The following is a 21,100-nucleotide window of genomic DNA, read 5'->3' as shown; positions in this document are numbered from 1 at the left end:
GCTGTGACGTTTCTTTTTCTTTGTCGGCCGACCCTCTAATAAAAACATTTAGAAGGAACATCGCGGCTCCTTCCCCGTGAGTCCTTCCTGGGGTTTCTGGAGGTGCGTGTTGGAAGCGTCTGTGGGGAAGCTGAGGACCTGGGACCCTCTTGCCAGCAAAGAGTGAGAGGCAGTCATCTCCTGTCACTCGGGCCTGGCCCAGAGAAGCGGCTGCCCTTGATCCCTGGGTCCTGGGAAACTGCTCCTGTAGCATCACCAAGTGGACCCCACCCCGGGGCTTTCCCAAAGGGGTCAGGTTCCTGGGACCCGCCTCCAGCAGACCACCCCAATCCTGAACCTCCTGTGGGAGCGGAGGCCAAGGGTCCTGTCCCGTCCTCTCCCAACCCTCCCAGGGCTGTCGGGACGCCACCTCCACTCCGGCCACTCAGGTCCAGCTGGCGCCCCGCGTGCCCCTGCCTGTAGCCCCCCACCTGCATGGGCCAGGCATCCGGTGCCAGTAGGGCCTGGGGCAGGGGGTGCCACGCATCCCCCAGGCTCTGGCTGGCGCACCCAGCTCTCCATGCTGAGGCCTGCTTGGCCGTGGGGCACACAGGGCGTGGCCAGCCAGACCCAGGCCAGACCCCAGCACCGTCCATGGTCCACGGCCGCCCGCAAGGTTCCCCCCGGTCCTGGGGAGCAGGCCTCGTAAGGACCCTGGGCGTCACCCAGCGGTGCCGGACCGAGCCGGACAGGCTCCGAGGTCACTTCCTCTCCACCCGCTCCCGCTGCTGGCTGCCCCTCCTTGCCCCGTCCCGCCTCCCTGCCTTGCCCCAGGCCAGTCACATGTGACCTGTGCATCCACAGACCTGCCCCTCACCAGGGGCTACTCGGGGAATGCGGCCCTGGAGCCGAAGAGGCCTCAGAGGGAGTGGGGGGCAGGGGCAGCGGGGACCCCTCCCTCCTCCCTCTGTCCCGCGCCCTCGCACCACTCCTGGCCGAGGCTGCACTGGGCCTCGGGGAGGGTCAGCCCTTGCACCTCCAGCAACGACCGCCGACCGCTGAGAGCCCCCGGAGGCCACGCAGCCAGGCCAGTGGCCCCTGCCCACCTTCCCACACCCTCCACCCCAGTGCCCGTCCTGAGATGGCCAGAGGGGACTCCAACTGGGGTGCTAGGCTGAGGCCAGACAGGTGCAGGCCAGCTGGGGCCCCCTCCCTGGCTGTGGCCAAGCAGGTGGGGGCAGAGTCTCTCCGGAGACAGATGCTGAGGCGCAGAGACCAGGGCGGCTGGGACAGACCCTCCACCACTGCCCTTAACCTGCTTGCCCTGCCCCCTGCCCCACAGCAGGCCCTGATGAAGCACCGCTGCTGGGAGACCCCAGCCCAGCAGCAGGCTCAGAGCCAGGGATCACCTGGGTGGTGCAGCCCCACCTCACGCCCACCCGGCCCGGGCAGACTTGCAGTGGGCCCGCTGTGCCCTAGGCCAGTCCCGTGGGGTCTCTGCCCTCCCTGCCAGCTCGGCCTCTGACACCCAGGTTTGCTATGAGCCATAGGGATCCTGACTGTCCCTCGTCTCCTGCCCTCAGTTCTGGGCAGTTCTGGGGTGAGGACCAATTCCCTAAGAAGGTGTTTCTGGCAAGGGGTGTACGGGGTCTGGGGCGTGAGTTCACAGCAGGCGAGGGCCAAGCGAGCCGGAGCAGAGCCGGCAAGGCGCTGTCCATGGTCAGGAGAGGCAGGAGCAGGTCCAGCCACATGCGCGCCCGCAGGCCTGCCCCTGTGCTCCCACCTCCCGGCAGAGGGCCTGGCCAGGACGGGGCCCATCCCAAGGCCCAGAGCCAGCGGGAGGCTCACAGGCCCTTTCCCAGGCCTCCCGGCCGCTGTCCAGATGCCCTCCAGCTGCCCTCACATCGGGGGCCGTGAGTCACGCCTCGCCGGGGAGACCCACGGGAGACACTGTCATCCGTGTTTTCATTCAACAGACATTTAATGACGACCTCCGTGTGCAGGGTCTGGGCCTCCTACAGGGTGCCGGTGGAGGGGCCGGGCTCCTGCAGGGACCACTCTGTGGGGTGGACAGCCCTGGGGAACGTGTCCACCTCCCTGGAGGGAAGATGCAGAGGTGGGTCTGGGACAAGGGCTAAGGCCCCTCTACCCAGGAAATGACTCAGCCCCCGGGGAGGGTGGATGTACAGAGGGACACACATACACCCCCTCAGAGCCATCCTTTCACAACGGGAGTCAGAAGGGCCAGAGAGGGCAGGGGCCTGGTCAGGGCCACACAGCTCTGCACAATGCCCACCCAGGGACGACCCCACCCTGGGGCTGCCAGGCCTGTGCCCTCGGCTGCGGGGAGAAAGGGAGCTCTTGGGGCCCTGGACTGAGGGCCTAGCCTGGGTGTATCCTGAGCCCCAGCTCAGGCTGGGCCCGGTCTCCCAGCCTCGTGGGCCCCTGGGTGGCTGTGTGCGCCAGGCGTGCAGGTGTGTGTCCTTGTGTACCCGTGTCCCTGTTTGGCTGTACGCCTGTGGATGCCTGTGACAGCTGTGCACAGTGGTGTCCCCGTGAGCTTGAGGCCAATATGTGTGCCCCCTGTGCCCCTGGGGTCTGTGCACTGGTCTGGGGGAGAGTGTCTGTGTGCATGGTGAGGGGCTGTGAACACAGAGGGGAGCCTGTGTAGAGAGAGGAGGGTCTGTGTATATGGGAGGCTATATACACTAAGGTCCGTGTAGACTGGTGGGTCTGTGTACACGGAGGGGTTCTCGCACACGGGGTGTCCCTCCGAGCCCATGCCCCTGGGCGCATGCTCTGGGCAGCGTTCATTTGCACTTGTGCACGAAGTAGCCGGTGATGTAGCCCAGGGTGAACACGACCCAGAAGAGGGCCACTCCACCCAGCACCTTCAAGGAGATGCCCAGCTTGCCCGAGCACAGCTTCCGGGAGACCCTAGAGTGAGAACCGCAGGCACGTGAGCCCCCAGGCGGCCCCCAGTGCGGGGGTGGGGGGGCGGGGGGAGGAGAAGGAGGGGGCCCCGGGCAGGTGGACTGTGGAGGAGGGCAGCCCAGGCGCTCTGGACTGGAAGACAGGAGGGAGGGGAGTGGTGGAGACACCGGGGAAGGTGTGGGGCCTGGGTCTGCCGAGACCGCCTGGGGTGGGCGCCCAGTGGGCGCAGAGCAGAGGCTGGCAGGAAGGATGGGAGGGGCCTGCGCAGGGCCAGGGGGGCCCTCCTCCCAGCCCCTCACCTCTTACAGCCCGAGGCCTCCTGTGCGCCGGGCCCGCTGGCCACGCTGACTTCATCCCGGCTGCTGTCCTCCCACCTACTGTACTGGATGCTACTCTCCTGGGGCTGCATCCTGGGGGCCACGGGGCTCTGGCGGGAGGGGCAGAAGGTGGGCTGAGCCTCCCAAGACACACTGTTCCAGACCCGGTGAGGCCAGGGGCAGGGTTCGTGTGGCCCTGCTCTTGGGGTGAGGGTCTGCCTGGGGGCCGTGACGGGCCAGGTGGGCTGGCTCTTTGCCTGCATCCTCTCGTCCAGCTTGGGAGGTGACCAGGATGCAGAGGGGTTAGGCCACTTGTCCAGGGTCACGTGGGAGGAGGCAAGAGGGAATTCCAACAGAGAGTCTGAAAGTCTGCCAAACCCTGCCCTCAGGAATGCGAGAGGCTGCTTTTCCACCCAGCCTGCTCCCCCAGGGCAGGGGGGGGCCTCCAGGCAGAGCTGCTGCCACCCTGGAGGGCCCCGGGCTGGGGCCAGGTCACCAAGCCTGATAACTAACGGCCTTCCCTCCTCCCATTCCTGCCAGATAAGGCCCCAGAGCCATCCCTGGAGGCTGGAAAGGAAGGGGACGGGGCAAGCCGGGCAGCCGGACTGGGGGCAGCGGGTACAGCCTGTCCAGTAGGGGGAGGAGGCCCGCCTGGCCTGCGCAGCAGCAGCAGCTGTGTCCTCTGGGCTGTCCGAGTTGCAGCCCCTCCCTCACCCACCGCTGTGCCCTGCTGGGAGTCCAGGGGCTGAGACTTTGCTCAGCTCCCGCCAGCCTGGGAAAACCTGACCTTTTGTCCAGGTAATCTGGGACACAGAGGCTTAAAAGCACAGTGAGCCACTTAGCAAGAAGCGAACCCAGAAACTCAGGAAATCCGGCAGTTCTTAAACCCCCGAAATGCTTCCACGTTTGCCCTTTCCCAAATCCCAGGCCCATGGGACAAAGGAAGGGAGCTTGTCTCAAAGCCACAAAGCCTGTCCTTCCTGTGGATCCTGTGCTCTGGGGTAGCCATGCAGGCCGGGTCTCAGGCCTGGGGAAGGCCAAGCATTTGTTGAGCGTGGGTTCTGCTTTCCCAGGATGTGTCCAGGAAAGGGGCTAAGGGCCAGCTCTGTTAGCTACCTACCTAATGTCCACCCTCCCTCCTGTGGCCAGAGTCCCCATCTTGTTGCAGGCAGCAGTGTGCCAGCCCAAAGTGACAGTCACGGGCTAAGACAAGCTTAATACTCTGACCCCTGCTTTCCCATGTCACCCAGATATGAGCAAGGTGCTGGGGTGCAGCAGGGGGTAGGAGGTTTTTGCTTTCATGAACAAAAGAACAGCCACTTCCTTCTTCCTGCCTTGAAGTGATGGCTGGAGCTGAGCAGCCACTTTGCAGTCTGGATATCCTGCCACACCAGCCCAGTGGTGCTGGGTCTCCAAATCCACACCAGCTGCCCACCCATGAGCTTCTTGATCTGAGGAGGGTCAAGCTCACTTTGTGCAAGCCTGGGACAGTGGGTTCCTGTTATTTGCAGCAGAACAAGCTCCTGACTGACGCGGATGGTGGCCCTCAAGCAGTCCTGGCTGGAGAAAGCCACCAGAAGCGGTGAGGTGCTGGAGCTGAGCTTCTGAGGGCTTCATTCACCTGCTTGTAATGGTCTGTCCAACCCACACGCGACGGTCACACAGTGTCACAGGACCCTGGGGCTGTGCTGCCTGGCAGGGACACCTGCTAAGCCCTGGGGCCCTCAGGGGAACCACCGCCTCCTGGGAGTGTGTGGGGACAGAGTCCTTGGCACACACATATACATTAGACCCCTTCACCCCCAAGGCACCTCCAAGGAGCCCACAGCTTACAAGGGGAGAGTCCCGGCGTTGGGGGTCGAAGCCTCTGCGGTCCAGGAAGATGGTCAGAGCCCGGCCAGTGATCTCACCTCCTCCCAGCCCGCAGTTCGGGAACTGAGGAGCCTCAGATGCCTCCAACCTTAAAGAAAGACAGAAAATAAAGAAAAGGTGAAGAGGAGCGAGCGGCGCTGCCAGGGGCAGGGAAGGGAAAGGGGCCCTGGGGCGTCCCGGGCGGCCAGCAGGAGCGGCGAAGGCAGTTAGCCTCGGGGTCTGTGGGCCCGGGACAGCCTCAACCCCGCCCGCACCCCAGCAACTCCTCTCTCCCGGGCCGGCCGCTCACAGAGGCCGCGGCCTAGCGGGGCGGGGGGCTGCACTGGGCCTCGCCAGTGGGGTCTCTGCCCACTGCCCACTTGAAACCAAGCCCACCACCTCCTTCTACTCGAGGAAACCGCACCACGACCCCGTGTCTCACCTGGCTCGACAGCCCCCGGCCGCTCCGCGCGCCGCGGACGTGTCCCTGGCCTGAGGGGGGCGGGGCCTTGGAGGGGGTGGGGCCTGGTGGGTGGTGGGGCCTGAGCGGGGGCGGAGCAGGGCTGGGGTGGGCGGGGCGAGGCGGTGGGTGGTGGGGCCCGGGGAAGGGGCCGGGCAGGTAGGTCAGGGCGGGGCATAAATGGGGCGGGATCTGAGGCCGTGGGTGGGAGGCCGCCGGACTCCGGGAACGGGGGTGGGGCCTGGTGGAGGGGTGGAGGGGCGGGGCCGTTACCGGGGGCGTGGCAGGGGCGGAGCAAGAGGGAGGTCCCAAGGCCTTCCAGGAGGTGCGTGCTGCAGGGGCGAGGGGCAGCAGGGGCCGCCGGGGCCGCAGGAGCCGCAAGGGCCGCAGAGCGCACCTCTCTCCAGAGCCTAGACCCCTCTCAACTGTTGCAGTTTCCCCGCCGGGAACCGGGCTCGAGCGCAGAAGCGGGCTCAGTGGGGGAAGGAGGGATGGTAAGCGCGCCTGGTTAGAACCGAAACACCGGATTGTTCTCGGTGGCGCCCAGTCATCAGGTTCCCCAGCCGCCAGCCGGCCTTCCGCTCGCTCTGAGCGGCCAGAGGCCTGGGTGGGGCGGCCATGCGCGAGCAGGCGCTGCTCAAAGGAAAGGATGAAAGAATGCGTGGACAGGTGAGCGTAGAGAGCAAAGAGAAGAGGCCGAGGACTGACTAGGTTCAGCACGTGTTTGTGTGCCGGGCACAGGTCTCTGTGAACGACACTGACAAGCGTGCCTGTCCTCGCAGATCTTTCATCTCAGGAGCGATGGATGTGAACAGAAGTGCCGCAGCCCGACCCATCTTCTTCCACGGGGTCGCACCAGCAAAACAGTGCCCCAGCTGGGGAGCCCCTGTCAGGGGAACCGCCGCAGGTGTGTGCGGCAGAGAAGGACCGCTCTGGGGTCTGAACCGAATGCGGTGGACAGGAGCCCAGTCTCAGGCCTCCTACACCTGGCACCACCAGAGGGCACCCTGCTCAGCGTGGGGTCTTCCCAGGAAGGAGCCAGGGGTGCAGGCTGCTGTGCTGACCCCCAACGAGTGAGTTTTGGAATGGGGGGTGTCCATGTAGCCCAAGCTCCCCTGTGTGTGCTAGTGAAGGAGAAGGTGAGACGGTGGCCAACAGCAGGTGTAATTCTGAATCTGGGCGCAAGGGTGAGGCCATGGGGGCTGACGGAGGAGAAGGGGGGGCACACAGGGCACACCCAGGTTGGGTCCTGGCCTCCACTGGACTGGCTGCGCCTGGGGTCCTAGCTGGGCCTACTTGGAGGTTATCTTCTTGGACTTGCTGGGTGAGGATAAGATCTCCGACTGCTGCAGGGGGGGCACTTTAATCCCCTTCTGTTTCAACTGGTTGTAGTAGTCAGTTCTCTCTGAGATGATCCCCTAGAAAAGACATGCAGCAGCGTGTGCCCAGTCCTTGCAGGCTCCTGGGACACCACCCTTCCCTCCCCGAGAAGAGCCCGCTGCCTCAGTGCTGTGCTGGTGAATATTTGCAACCTGTTCTCCAGGAGAAAATAAAAAGCTCTGGTTTGTAGCATTTGCCAATTTCTGTTCTGAAAGCCCTCCCACCATGGCTGATCCAGGAACAGGGGTGAAGCCACAGAACTCGGAGCTGGGGAGAGATGCCCACCATCGGCTCCAGGTCATCTCACCCCTGGAGTCTGCCCCAAATGCACTTCTTAGTCCTCTGGGAATTGCTGGGAGCCCAGACTCCCAGAGACCTCAGAGGCCGTCAAGTCTTAACCTCAAGTCCCTTCTGTCCTGGGCGCAGGGAAGGCTGTCCCGCCCCTCCTCAGCCTCCTTCTCGCTGGCCCATTGCTGGTTTGTGTGGGGCATTGGCAAAGGAAGGGGGTTTTCCCTGGCTACTGGGTGATGGTGACGACTCCTCTGATCCCCCTCCCCCCTCCCTCCCTCCCTCCCATCCCCCATCCCTCCCATCTTCTCTCTCCTTCCTCCCTCTTCCCCTCCCACAAACAACAGTAACCAGGCCCCAGGCCCCAAACAACAGAGACCTCTCCCCAGGTCCCCATGCAGAGGTCCCCTCTGCCCTGAGGGCTGTGGCCACCCTGCAAGAGCACCATTAACTCCCCGCCCCCCCTCACAGAGGAAAGGAACCCAGCCCCAGGGAAGTGTGGACCAGTGGCAGGTCACGGGTAGCTGCTGGGGCCTAGGGCTGTGCTGTCGAAGGAGGCGTGGGGCCCCGCACGGAGCACCTGTCCTTCAGGTGCTTTTCCTCCCAGAGCTGCGGGCCCCGTGGTGCCTGGAAGGCAGACACGCTGCCCCGGGTACAGAGGGAAGCTCTACGGCTCAGCGAAGTCAAGTGACCGGCCCACAGCTTTGAAGCTAAGGTCCAGGAGGTGGTGACTCACTCCTGCCACCCCAAAGCTGCACTATTTCCCCTTCACCGCCCTGCCCCTCTGAGTCCTCTGCCTGTCAGTGAGGAGCTGGCATGGACCAAGGCCGGGGAGAGGGTCCGTGCCAGACTCCTGGCTCAGCAGGGATTCCAGCGGAGGCCAGGCTGAGCTGCAAAGTAGCGTCCTTGGAGGAGGCTGAGCTGGGCGGAGCCTGGGGATGGGCTCCTGCTGCAGGAAAATGCCCAGGACCCAGCAGTTTGGTCCCCTCCCTACTGCACTGGGTGGGTTTGCAGCAGCTGCTGCTGGGCGCTGAATGCTGAGAGCAGCTCGGGGACATTGCCACCCATTAGGGAGACCTAGTCCCCTCTGCCTAAGCAGAGAGAAAGGACAGTTCTGGGGTCACGGTAAAAGGGTGACACCACCAGGACAAGAATGGGGGTCCCTAGCCTCCCATCCAGGCCTCTCCCCTCTGCCCCCAGCTGCAGACCCTGGAGCGCTGGTGTGGAGACGTGGCCCCGGGGACAAGGAGGCTGGATATACCTGCAAGGCTTCCAGGATGTCATTGTCAGAGATCTCGGTGGCCAAGGACTTGAATCCTATGGTGTTGAAGGTGGCCTGGATGATCTTGTTTCTTAGTCTTTCGAGCTGTGAGCGCAAGGAAAATAACCAAGCTCGCCTTTAGCGGAGGAGGCAGCAACCTCCGCACCTGCCACCTCGCTGAGGGTCTAGGGAAGGTAGACCTGGCCTCATGTTTCCTGGCTTTAGGAATTGGAGTCAGGGTGGGAGAGGTCAGCGTGGTCGCCTTAGAGCTAGAAGGTGCCAGATCACCACCTGGACCCAGGAAGCTTAACACCAAAGTGCAAAGACTTTCTGCCACACCAAGCTTTTGTTGTTTGTTTTTAATTGAAAAAGCAAAACCTGCATGTGGTCAAAACAAAACAAAAGCTCCGGGGCTTCCCTGGTGGCGCAGTGGTTGAGAGTCCGCCTGCCGATGCAGGGGATGCGGGTTCGTGCCCCGGTCCGGGAAGATCCCACATGCCGCGGAGCGGCTGGGCCCGTGAGCCATGGCCGCTGGGCCTGTGCATCCGGAGCCTGTGCTCCGCAACGGGAGAGGCCACAACAGTGAGAGGCCCGCATACCACAAGAAAACAAAACAAACAAACAAAAATCTCCAAATGAGCCCCAGACCTTCCCCCCCTTCCCTGAAGGAGCTTCAGCCACAGTCTCCTGCTGACCCCCAGGAGACTGTCAGTGGCGCAGAAAACATCCTGCAGACTCTGTTAGCCCCCCTTTGGTCATTGTACTCCCTCCCTTCCTCCATGCTGTGGGCATCTACATTAAACGGTTAACCAGGCGTTAACCAGGCGTTAAGCAGAATGGACCCCTGAGGCTGTCTAGTCTTTTTCTGCCATCAGCATCCTTGTGGGTGCTCAGGGCCCCAGCCCACCTCCGCAGAGGAGAGTGAATCATGCCTCCCAGTAATTTCAGAATAAAATCCTCCGATCTGCACCCCAGAAGCCCCCAGACAGTGTCCCCCAAGTCACGGTGACAAGCTCAGCTCCAGCTTCTCACCCTCAGTGTCCGGGGGCCCTGCCAATGTAGAAATGCTGAGGGAGAGCCTCGCTGGAGGGATGTGGCATTGCCTAACGCCACGCAAGTCGGTCCACTTTGCCTCTGGGACAGGGATGCCACAAGCCCCTGGACTTGGAGGGGGCAGAGGGCTTCCTTTCCTTCTTTCCAACATGGATTAATGCCAGCTCTGTGCCAGGCACCATGCTAGGTACAGGGGTCATGAGGGAAACGGGGGCTCGCCCTCTGTACCAGAGGTGCCTCCTTCTGGGTAAGGGGTGGTAGTCACCCGGGGCAACCATCCACGGTGCCCCACAGCCGGGCCTGTCTCAGGCATCACTCACTGGTCATGGCACTACTTCCTGCCGACCCCAGACTGAGCCTCAGAATCTTTCTCAACACAGCATTCTGGGCTCCACCAAACCCACTAGAAATGGAACCATCTATACACCGTCACCCATCTAGCGATTTAGCTGGGAATGCTGCTGGATGGGAAACACAGTTTTATAAAAGATAACAGGCAAGGGAGAGGGGCTCAGTGATGCTGTCAGCTGGCCAGCAGGAGGCCGGCCCCAACAGGATGGAGAACACGGCTGGTTACAGGTGGCACTCCCGGTGGGTGAGTGGGGAAAATGTTATTTCAAAAGCCTGCAAGCTTGGGGCCTTTACCTTTGCTGGTTTTGGACTCAATCAAGTCAGATCTCTGACGGGTCCCTCCTAAATCCGCCGCCCCATGCCTTTGCTCACATCTAATGGGGAGCTCAGAATGGAGACCCTGCACTTCACACCCTAGCACCACGTCCACGCAGCTCTGGGACCTCAGATGGACCTTCTCTGCTGCAGGTTCCTATCGATCAGGTGAGGACACTCATGAAAGCCACATCCCAGCTTTGTTAACAGGGTTGAATGCCTTAGTAAATGCTCCGAACAGCACCTGACCCACAGCAAGTGCTCTCTAAACTATACATGGACAGCATTATTATTACTGCTTCTCTCCCACCTCAGAGCCCTTCTCCTTCCTGGCTGGCCACCCATACCCCTGGGTCCCTTTCACAGCACAACCCAAGGGGCTCCTCCATGGACAAAGCCCCGACACGCGGCGCCCTCCGGCTCCTACGTCTAAGGCTGCCACGCCCATTGCACCCTTGCCCCCTCCTCCACCAGCACTCCTGGACACAAGGGGTGGGGGGTGAGCCAGAGGGCCCGTGCACAGTCCCCAGGGTCGGCGCTGGGCAGCGCTGGGCGAGGGCCCCGGAGCAGGCCCTCAGGAGGGGGGAGCCGGGCGTACCCTGGACTGGGCGCTCTCCAGGGCCACGCAGGCCTGCTGTTCCGCCCGCTGGATCATCTCATTCTTGTTCTGCATCTCCTCCTGCAGCTGCTTCCGCCTCTGCAGATGGTCCTGGCTCTGGTTCACCTGGGCCTGCAGCTGGCTGACCTTGGCCTCCAACTCTGAGATGGTCCGTTCCCGCTTGACCAGTTCCTTCTCCAGCTCTGACACTTGCTGGGGGGCGGAGAGATGGCGCAGTAGGCCCACCTGCACCCCTCCTTCCCCTGAAGACGGCCACCTCTCCCTGAGCTCTTCAAGTCAGCCCGGCCCTGGCCGTGGCAGGGACCCCTGTGGGTGTCTGTGCTTCTGGATTTGCTGAATGGGGTGTTGCCCAGCAGTGAGGGATCTGCCAGCTTCCTCTCCCCCCACCGTCACCATCCGGGCCTGCGGCTGCCCCCTGACCACCCCACGGACACCTGTCGGAGGAGAAGGTTGTCCTTCTCGATCAGTCCCATCATCTCCATGTGTTTCTTGTCTTCCCGGAGGTTGGAGAACTGCAAGGCAGAGGGGGCTTCGCTCAGGGGCTGGGGGTGAGACACCAGACAGCCCCCTCCCTGAACCTCAGTAAGACCAAAGCTCCGTGGTTGGTTTCTGCTGGACAGGGAGGGGAGGAGGGGCGGCACCAAACACACTTGGGAAGCTGGCTCCAGAGCCAGCAGTGGGGAGAGCCGTCAGAGTCCCTGGAAATCTCAGAAATTGGTGGTGCTGGGCTGTTCTGGACGTGGAAACCAACACGACGAGGAACATCATTTCAGAAACCAGGAGCCGCAGACTCGTCCCTGACCAGGAGCTGCCGAGCGCCTGCCCCTTTTCCACCTGGCAGGAGACTTGATGCCGAGGGGCCGCAGGGGGTCTCTGGCCCGGGAGATGCCAAGCTCACTTGGTGGAGACCCCCAGCTCCAGGCACAGGTTGTGGGGGCTGAATGTGGAGACTGCAGCCTCTGCCCGTCTTGGTCCTAAAACACCGGCAGCTGGGCCTTTACTTTCCAAGAAAGGAACTTTCCCAGTTTCCCAGATTCCAGGAGAATCTGGGCAAACCAAGAGGAGAGACCCAACAACATGACCACTGAACTAACTCTCCGCTGAAACGCCCAAGACCAGCTCTCTGCCATGAAGCACAAAATTATCACTCAGGGGCTCAGAGATTCCAGGCAGCTCTGACCTTGGAGCAAGATTCTTGCAGGAATAACAGAAACCAAAACCAGACTTACAAAAGGAGCTTATAGGAGATAGAAATGGCACAAGAAGCCAAAACGCATAATGATCACTTACGCTCTCAGCGAGGTCAGAGACATACCGCAATTGAGAAACAAAACGAGAGTGTGCTTCCAAAAAAGCGGGAGAGGAACATTCAGAGAGCAAAAGCAAGATCTTGGGAACCGTAAATAAGCAAAATTAAAGCTCAGGAGGAGGGCTGTTGCCAAAGTTAAGGAAATCTCATAAAAGAGGAACAGAAAGACAAAGCGATGAAAGGTAAGAGGGAAGAGACAGGAAGGAAAAAAGAGACCAGAAGGGGAGGTCCACTGGCCGATTGATGGAGATGCCAGAAGGAGGGTTCAGAGGAAACAGAGAGAACGAAATAAAAACTATATAAACAAAGAAAAATTCTAGAACTGAAGGACACAAGTTTCCAGTTGCCCATTGAGCGCCCAGGACAAATGAAAACAGACCCTTAGTAAGTCCCAACTATGGAAGCTTCTGCACACAAGGGACAAAGGCAGGATGTTGCAACTTTCCAGAGAGAAACGAAGCACCACCAAAAACTATGCTGTACGAAAGTGCAAGAGTCAGGATGAGCTTGGGCCTCCCACCAGGAACCCGAGAAGCTCGGACACGTGGAGCAATGCCTTCACACTGCTGAGGGAAAGTGCTTGCCACTCCGGAATTCTATTCCAACCAAATTCTATTCATGTGTAGAAGAAGGACATTTGCAGAATGTCCTTACGATGTCCCCCAAATTTTACCTTCACTCACCTTTCTCAAAAAAACTACTGAAGGATGTGCTCCAGTGAAACTATGGGAGTAGGTCAAGAAAGAGAAAAGATGTGGATGGCAGTGGCTTTAAAATGTGGTTTATGGATCTTAATACTGTTTCACAAAACGTGTGTTTCGGTCACGTGCGTGTGCACCTGATAACCGTCTCAATATGTAAATGCAGCGTCCACTCACTGACGCCGCGATGGAATAGTACGGGGAGGGGGAGGAGTTCCCGGGCTGGGGAGGCAAGCGAGGAAAGAGGGAAGCGTTAGATGATGCCAAGATGGAGGAACATCTAGAATGGGCATTGTAAGCATGCAATCTCGAGATGTAAAGAACCAGCCTTCAAGAATCAGCTAGAAGAGTTGAAAGCGGTTGTCTTGGGGGATGGGCAAATGAGAAAGAGAAGGGTCAGACTCCTGTTTCGCATAATAAGCCCGTGGAACTGTTTGGTTCCTTAAGCTGTGTAGCTTTGTGCACAAGAAACTTGGATAAAAATAAAAGCTAAAAATGCTTCAGGGAATTCCCTGGCGGTCCAGTGGCTAGGACTCCATGCGTGCTTTCATTGCCGAGGGCCCGGGTTCAATCCCTGTCGGGGAACTAAGATCCTGCAAGCCATTCAGCGTGGCCAAAAAATAAAATTCAATTAAAAAATACAAATGCTTCAGTGCATTGGCGATATCCCTAAGGTCACCAATGCACTGGGCTCATTGCAGTGGCGATCTCCCTAAGGTCCATGGGGGTCTCAGCCCTGGGACCCAGGGGCCAGGAGATGCTTGAGAAATGGCCAGGAGCCCAGTGGCCCAGGAGACAGAGATGACTGCTGGGAACAGAGGGCAGCGCAGAGCACGGCGGGGCAGGGTGTGAAGCCCAGCTCCGCCACTATCAGCTCCCTAGTCAAGTGTCTCCATCAGGGGGATGGGACAGACGGCACCGGTCCCAGAGCCCCAGAGGGAGGACGCCTGTGACGTGACGGAGGACACCACCACCTTGTCGGACATGGCTTGCAGCTGCTGCTTCCGCTCTCGCAGCTCCTTCTGCAAGGCCTCGTTCTCCATTTTGAAGCTCTGCAGCTGGGACTCTTGGATTTCCATTTGTCGTTGTAAAGACATGATGGCTCCTGGGTGAGGCGACAGTGAGAGGGGAGGAGAGGGTGCTGGTCACCGCATCATCCCGGGGGCTCCAGCGCCGCCGCCACATGGTCCCGGCTGAGAGGGACACGGGGCAAAGCCGGCAGAGCTGGGCATGCTCGCTGCTGGCCCCGCCTCACCATCCTCCAACTTCCCACCTGTTGCCAGGGAGTGTCTGGTCCTCGTGATCTCGAGCTGGAACTGGAACTCCTGGACCAGCTGTTCATGTTTCTCCAGCTGGGCTCTCAGCTCCCCCGTGAAGGTGTGGGCCATGGAGGCAGCCCTCTTCCCGCCCGCGGCCTCCCCCTCCGCGGCGCCCTCTGCGGCCACCACCGTTGCCGCCTTCTCCTGCAGAATCCCCTTCCTGCTGGCACTGGCCCTCGCCCCCTCGTCCGCCGCCAGCTCGGCCTCCCATTCCAGGCCTTCTTCCTCCTCGTAGCTGCCTCCTTCCAGGTCCTTGCCTCTGTCGGTCATGGCGTGCTCTCCCTGCATCTGGGGGAGGGACGGGCATGCTGGGCAGGACTGCGGGACCCCTGTGGAAAGGGGCTCGGCCATTCACGGGGGCAGAGGGTGCACTGCAAAGGGGGCCCCCAGGGGGCGGGGCCGGGGCTACATCTCCAGGAGCTGCCCCATCACCCCTCCCCTGCTCCCCTCCAGTGTGGCCGAGGGTTTCGCCTGGGCGGGGACCACCGGGTGCGGACAGCAGGTGGGAGCCTGTGGCCTGGGCATCGCGTGGGCAGCCTGGGAGAGGAGGCCCCGGCCAGCCCGCACCTGCTGCCTGTGCTCCGGCTCCTCCTTGCCTCCGAGGAAGGTCCTAAGGGTGTTCAGTCTCCCCTGCAGCTTCGGCTCCGACTCCGCCGGCCACTCCTGCAAGAGGCCCGTGGGAGCCTCAGGGTTTCAATCTGCACCTTCAGCTCCCCCAGGGGCCGTGCTGCCGAGACCTGTCTTCCTGGAAGGGGGACCCACCGTCCTTCTGCCAGGGGTGCCCTGTCAGTGGGCAGGGGGCCATAGTGTGCAGATGGCAGCCCTGGGGGGCCGTATTGTTTCTGGCTCCCCCCCACCCCAGGAACAGCCCTGGCAAGTGGCCTGGCAGTAACGAGCACGCTCGTCTGGAGGAGTTTGGCAGGGGCCCGACCTCAGACGTGCCCGCAGGTCACCGCCCTGCACTGCCCGCTCACGCCTGACAGCCCCCAGGAGGCCGGGGAACGGGGGTCACAGGACGATGCTTCCAGGCCTCTCCAGACTCCTGCTGTCCCCGCCCACCAGTCCCCCACCATCGGTGCCTGGGTAGCTTTTCTGGCGGCGGCCAGAGGGTCCGGTGGTGGTCGGAAGCCTCCAGTCCCCACTTCACGCGAGGACCCAGCATAAACACTGGCTGTATCCCCAGACGTGAAAGAAGTCCGTTCTCAGACTCGGCGACTGCTCCCCTGGGCCACACAGAGCCCTACCCCGACCCGCCTCCTCCAGGGCGCCCCCCAGAGCTGGGGGAGGGGTGGGGGCCCACCCCGATGTTACAGGCAAGGACACAGAACCCCCACAGCTAGAACAGGTCAGGCTAATCCAACCCACCGCCGCCCGCGGAGCACCTGCCTCTGCTCACCGTCATGACCTCGCTCAGCGAGGCCTCCTGGCTTTTGCTCTTCAGGAAGCATTTCAGCTGCTTTCTCAAGGCCTCCCTCTCCTCCTGGAGAGCCAGGATCTCCTCGTCTTTCGTCTGAACCTGCACCTCCAGCTCGGAGAGGCGCTGGACTTCCTTCCCCAGTGCAAACAGGCACCGGTCCTGGGCAGAAACAGGGCAGCCCCGGGCACGGTCAAGCCACTCAGACGCGCCTCCAGCACCGCCAGCCCCCAGCAGAGCAGCAGCTCTGGGCCCAGGAAGAGCAGGCCTGCTGCCCTAGACCCCGTCCACCCCCCCACCCCCCACCTCCCCACCCCACCCCCGTCATCCCCAACCACCTCCTGCTTAAGGGCCACCCTTGCCCGGGGATCTCCAGGCCTGGCTCCCGGTCAGCCCCCAGGTGTGACCGAGGACACCTAACCAGCATCCCTTCCAAGGGCCACCTCCAAGGGGCTTGTCAGGGCTGGGCCCACTGCCCCTCAACCATCCACTCTCAAAACCTCCATGCCCTTAATTATTCAAAACTGAAGACAAAATAAAGGTGTTTTTGGACAAACAGTAACTGGAAGAATTCGTCGCCAGCAGAGCTGAACAACTGAGAGAAATACTAAAGGGAATTCTCCAGGCAAGAGGGAAGGGGTCAGAGACAGAATTCTAGAAGGAAAAGATAACTAGGAGTTAAGTGATAGGCTTCCACGGAGTCCACGAGTCCAAGAAGTCACAAAGGAAGTTGGAAAATATTTTAAACTGAATGATAACAAACATTTGGACACGTCAAGACGGGCGACTAGAAAGCTGTGATTAAGGACAGATTTATAGCCTTCGAATGCATGGATCAGGGGAAACAACGGAAAATCAAAGATCTAAGTATCCAGCTCAAGAATTCAGAAGAAGAACTGGAAATTTAGCCTAAAGAACATAGCAGGAAGAGAATTTTTTTTTTTTTTCCCTGTACGCGGGCCTCTCTTTGATGCGGCCTCTCCCGCTGCGGAGCACAGGCTACGGACGCGCAGGCTCAGCGGCCATGGCTCACGGGCCCAGCCGCTCCGCGGCATGTGGGATCTTCCCAGACCGGGGCACGAACCCGTGTCCCCTGCATCGGCAGGCGGACTCTCAACCACTGCGCCACCAGGGAATCCCCTAAGAGAAGACTTTTAACATTGATAAGACTGGTGGAGAGAAAAAGAGAGAAGGCACAAGTTAACGATGTCAGGAACAAAAAAAACAGGCAATCTTCTGCAGAATCTTCTCCAGACTTTGGAAGAATAATACTAAGAGACTCTTGTGCACAGAGTTAGGCTCACAGATTTGAAAATTTACATGAAATGGGCACATTCCTAGAAAAACATAGCTTACCAAAACTGAAACGAGAGAAAAGGAATTTGGAATATCTTAAAAGGAATTGAATTTGTTATTTTAAAAACCAACCCTGTAAGAAATTGCCAGGTACAGATGGCTTCAATGATGAATTCTTCAGAATTTAACAAAGCAATAACACCAACCTTATGCAAACTCTTCCAGAAAATAGAAAAAGAGCGAAAACTTTCCAACTTTTGTTGTTGTTATGAGGCCAGAAAACTCTGACACCAAAAGCAAACAGGGAATGACAAGGCGGGTAAATTATGGGCCAGTCCCTCTCATAAACATGTAGGAAAAAATGATACCACGATGAGTCAACCCGTAGGGAGATCATTGCCCATCAAGCTGGTTATTACTATTTTAAAGAATATATGGATGTTGAAGGTCTTGACTCACGGGAGGAGCTGTGTAAGAGTGGGTGACGTCCAGGCCAGCCTGAACTGTCCCCCACAGGGATGAAGATGGGCAGGACCTAGGCTTGTCAAACATCTGATTCGTAGAAGCCATGGGAGGGGGTCTGGATGTCAGTTCAGGCCATGTCTGGGACCTGCTTACACAGCCAAAGAGATACTAGAACAAGAACCCCCAGGGTCGGGCATCCTCTCGGGCAGGAGGTGGAGCCGGGGCGCCAGGACCAGGATCCGTGCCCAGGCTCCGCGCTCGGCCGTACCTTCTCGTGGATGACGGAGATGTACCAAGGTACCCACTTCCTTGGGTAGCTCTGCCCTAGGACCGGGTTGCTGGGGGCCGGGCTCAACACCTGGGCTTCACTCTTCTTCCGAAGGTAATTGAACTCGCAGGCACTCTTACTAAAGGGAAGTTGGCAGCCTGTCAAGAGGCGGGGCGGCGGGGGGGTCGGTCAGACTCTCCCCCAGCTGAGTTGCCCCAGATCTTCCGTAACATCCCCCTTTCAAGACTCCCCCTGAAACCTTTCGCTGCCAGCGGGGCTCCTCTACACCCTTGTCCGTCCCCCACACCCAGCCCAGTGTGTATGAGAGCATCAAAGCACGCTTCAGGATTCCCAGAGCCTGGGGGTCAGGACAAGAGGGGACATCCTGACTCTGCCCTGTGCACAGGGGACACTTTTGAGGAGTTTCCTTGAATTCAGGCAAATTCAAGGGGGGGTGGATTTCACCTCTGGATAAACAAAAGTGTTTGTCTGTAGGAACAGTGCACGTGGGTCCCTCTAATCAAGGAGGGATGCATCCCAGGAGCCTGTGGAAGGGACATAGGGCCAGGCAGGCGGTCCTAGGAAGGGAGTTCCATGGGACATGATCGGGTGGCTTTGCGAGGAGCAGGGGTCCCTGCAGATGAAGGCAGAGGACCTCAGGGCTGGGGTCCGAGGAGAGAACCCCATGGGTCACACGTGCCCAGCAGGGCCGTCCTCGCCGTCCTCACCGTCCACCTTCATGTCCAAGCCCTCCTGACCAGAGAGCAGGTCCTCAGTCACCTTCCAGGTCTCAGAGCTGATGCACCTGTCCTCGGGGAGATCGAGAGTCGTGGCTGAACCTGCAGGACGGTAAACGTGCCAACAGATGACGGCTAAGGCCGAGTCTTCCCAAGACCTCCAGGACAGAGACTAGTATTTCCTTTCCTTTTAAATGCTGGGTAGGGTTCAAGGTGGTTTTCTCAGCGATTGCATAGGATTGGACTACGCGACTGAATCGAAGCGTAGTTCTGTCCCCCTACCCACCACGGGTGTGTCCACCTGAAACCGATCCGTGCACCTTAAGCTCTGCAAGTTGGTGCCTCCCCTTCCCTGGAGGGCAGCCCCGTTCCCTCCTGTTAAAGTGGCTCCCCCTCTAAGTCCTGGAGTGCCGGCTGCTCTCTGAGGCCCTGGCACTGAGAACGGGAAGCTTAGAGCCTGGACGGGTGGGCGGGGCCCTACTTTTGCCTGACTGCCGCCTGAGAGCCACACACAGGACCCCAGTTGCTGGCTGCAGGCACTCGGCCTCGACGTCAACACCGCTAAGGAAAATGCCGTGTGTGGGGAAATGGGAGTAGCCCAGGTCCCGGAGCTGGAGGTCTGGGATGACACCTGGCCTGACCGATGCCACTCGGGTGACGGCTGGGCCCTTAGCTGCCCTCTCGGAGCCTCTCATCCATATCAGAGCAACGTAGGCTTAGACGACAGTCTTGCTAAGGCCCCTTTCAGGGCTTGGTCCCTAATGAGCTGCCTTTGGCCCTATGGACCTCTTTCCTGAAGCTTCCAGAACCTTCAACCTTCTCCTCCCCTGTCCCAACCCTATTGAATCTTGGTGAGTGAGACCATAGAAGAAGCAAGAGGGCTGGGAGACCAGAAATACAGGCCTTGCCTTCCCTCCCTCCCCCCTCCCACTCTGGCCTCAGCTGAGAGCCAATTTCAGAAGCAGCAGCTGTGGCCACTGCACACGTCCCCTCTGGCCACCCCCGCAGGCTGCTGTGTGCCAGGACCCCGTGCGGGTCCCGGACTCTGAGGGGTGGGTTGGGTGGTTGGGTGGAGGGGGTGTGCCCACGTGGGGCCCCGCTGGGCACGCTCACCATAGTGGGTCATGGACGTGGACCTGGTGCTGAACTGGGGACAGCCCGGACGTGTGAGAAACTTGTGCCAGAGCTCCTCCATTTCAGACAGGAAGCCGCTGTCCTGGGGGCTGGTGTCCTTGTTGAAATCGCTCTGAGGAGCAGGAAAATGAGACCAGCAGGAGAAGAGGGACCCGGGAAGCCCCTCTCCCATCTTCTGGCGGAGCGCCAGGGCCTGCCGTGTGTGCCGACCCCAGTGGGCTGTCCCCACCCGGAAGACTGGCTGCTTGATGAGGGCCGTGGGGACCTTGCTTTAGAAGTTGCAGTCGGCTGAGCCCAGAGTCAAGTCCACTCAGGAGGGCCCTGGGGAGTGTGGTGGCTCTCCAGTCTCCCCCAGCGCGTGGTACCTGCCTGAACCTTCCCGCCCACGCTTTCTCTTCCTTATTTTCTCTCCTCCCCATTCCCTCCTTCTCAAGATTTCCCTAAGGAAGGCTCAGAGCAGACACTGCATCTTCTCTCCCAGTCTCCATCCACTCCCAGAATCTACCCACTGTAATCCATCAGCCAAGCTGATCTGGGATGCTCTTATTAGCCCCCCACCCTCAAGGCCTCTCATCCAGTGGGAGAAGCAGGTCATCTCCTGATGAGCTGCGTGTGGCCGGGCCATCCTTTCTCCCGAGACTCCGTACCATCTTCCTGTAGTAGCGGTTGATGGCCTGAGCTGACCTGCTGAGGGAGCGCTCTTTTTGGCGAAGTTTCCATTCTGGGGTCTGTTCGTTCCGGCTGGACACTTGCCGTAGGACGATCAGGCCCTTCTCTATCCAGTTGGGCACCAGACTTTTCTTCTTGGGCGTGCTGGCTCTGATGGGTAACATCGGGAACGTGGAGCAGAGGGCCAAGGTTGGCCACCTGAATGATGACTTGGACCTATCCTCCGGGTCTGGAGCAGCGTGTCGAGGGGGACACAGCCCCAGTCATGGGTGCGCAGGCCCAAGCACAGGCCGGGAGAAGACCAGCTTCCCGAGCTCCACATCCTAGGGGGTCCTGGGAGCAGTCTATGACATCACAGATGTCTCCACAGAAACCTAGAAACAGCACCTGTCATCTGTCTTAATTTTCGGCTGGGAAGGGGAACCAGAAGCGGCTTCGCTGTACACACAGAATGTTACAAGCGCAGGAGAAGTGCCCCGAGGCATTAGCAGCCCATTCTTCTGTTTTCTTTTTTCCCCATCATTAGTATTTCACCTTATTTAACAATCTGACACTGTGTCAGTGGCTCTGATGTGAAAATTTAACCTTTTCAATTAAAGTCCACACTTTAGACATATTTCTTAACACCTGAATACTGTATGTACTTCTTTTTTAAAAATGGAATTGGGATAGAGGAGAGAGACTTACTGTGATTTTGCTAAATTCCCACCATCCGATTCTTGGACACACAGGCCTCAGGCTTGCAAAGGTCACAAAGAAATGGTGTCGATGTTTCTCTGCATCCAGGCTGCTACTTGAAAAATTTTCTTTTTGGCCACTTCATGTTTCTCAAACTGCAGTTTGATGTCGAAAACATTCTCTTCAGTGAAAGCAGCCAGACACAGAAGGCCACATGGTGTGTGATTCCATTTATTTGAAGTGTCCAGAATGCGCAAATCTACCGAGACAGAACACATTGATTTCCTAGGGCAGGAGGGAGG

General features: G+C 59.7%; 2 protein-coding genes across 2 annotated transcripts; both read right to left on the bottom strand.

Annotated features, from left to right (window-relative positions):
• Window positions 1-1,136: 1,136 nt before the first annotated feature.
• SMIM1 (small integral membrane protein 1 (Vel blood group)) lies at window positions 1,137-5,580 on the bottom strand. Its single transcript, XM_060013281.1, has 4 exons — window positions 5,524-5,580; window positions 5,064-5,190; window positions 3,213-3,340; window positions 1,137-2,916 (listed from the first exon to the last, which is right to left on the bottom strand). Exons 3-4 carry the CDS (start codon window positions 3,320-3,322, stop codon window positions 2,790-2,792), a joined length of 237 nt encoding a protein of 78 aa, XP_059869264.1. The 5' UTR covers window positions 3,323-3,340; window positions 5,064-5,190; window positions 5,524-5,580; the 3' UTR covers window positions 1,137-2,789.
• A 1,253-nt stretch (window positions 5,581-6,833) lies between these two features.
• Window positions 6,834-20,284, bottom strand: CCDC27 (coiled-coil domain containing 27). Its single transcript, XM_060027146.1, has 12 exons — window positions 20,099-20,284; window positions 19,431-19,563; window positions 18,309-18,419; window positions 17,581-17,738; window positions 15,534-15,713; window positions 14,705-14,800; window positions 14,092-14,425; window positions 13,793-13,923; window positions 11,243-11,320; window positions 10,788-11,000; window positions 8,471-8,575; window positions 6,834-6,959 (listed from the first exon to the last, which is right to left on the bottom strand). The coding sequence occupies exons 1-12, from the start codon at window positions 20,282-20,284 to the stop codon at window positions 6,834-6,836; spliced, it is 1,851 nt and encodes a 616-aa protein (XP_059883129.1).
• Between the last annotated feature and the right edge of the window lie 816 nt (window positions 20,285-21,100).

The sequence above is a fragment of the Delphinus delphis genome, chromosome 1, assembly GCF_949987515.2.
Source record: "Delphinus delphis chromosome 1, mDelDel1.2, whole genome shotgun sequence".
Classification (NCBI taxonomy): Eukaryota; Metazoa; Chordata; class Mammalia; order Artiodactyla; family Delphinidae; genus Delphinus; species Delphinus delphis.
Note: the sequence above shows the minus strand (reverse complement) of the source record. Positions and strands in the feature narration are given on the sequence as shown.

Bases quoted from the DNA above. Each gene is read 5' to 3' on its own strand.
- SMIM1 (XM_060013281.1), bottom strand. From the start codon at position 3,322: ATGCAGCCCCAGGAGAGTAGCATCCAGTACAGTAGGTGGGAGGACAGC. The intron at 2,917-3,212 runs GTGAGGGGCTGG...TTCTCACTCTAG, and splicing joins GAGGCCTCGGGCTGTAAGAG to GGTCTCCCGGAAGCTGTGCT.
- CCDC27 (XM_060027146.1), bottom strand. From the start codon at position 20,284: ATGTTACCCATCAGAGCCAGCACGCCCAAGAAGAAAAGTCTGGTGCCC. The intron at 8,576-10,787 runs GTACGCCCGGCT...TTGCGCTCACAG, and splicing joins TGGAGAGCGCCCAGTCCAGG to CTCGAAAGACTAAGAAACAA. The intron at 6,960-8,470 runs GTATATCCAGCC...TGTCTTTTCTAG, and splicing joins ACATCCTGGAAGCCTTGCAG to GGGATCATCTCAGAGAGAAC.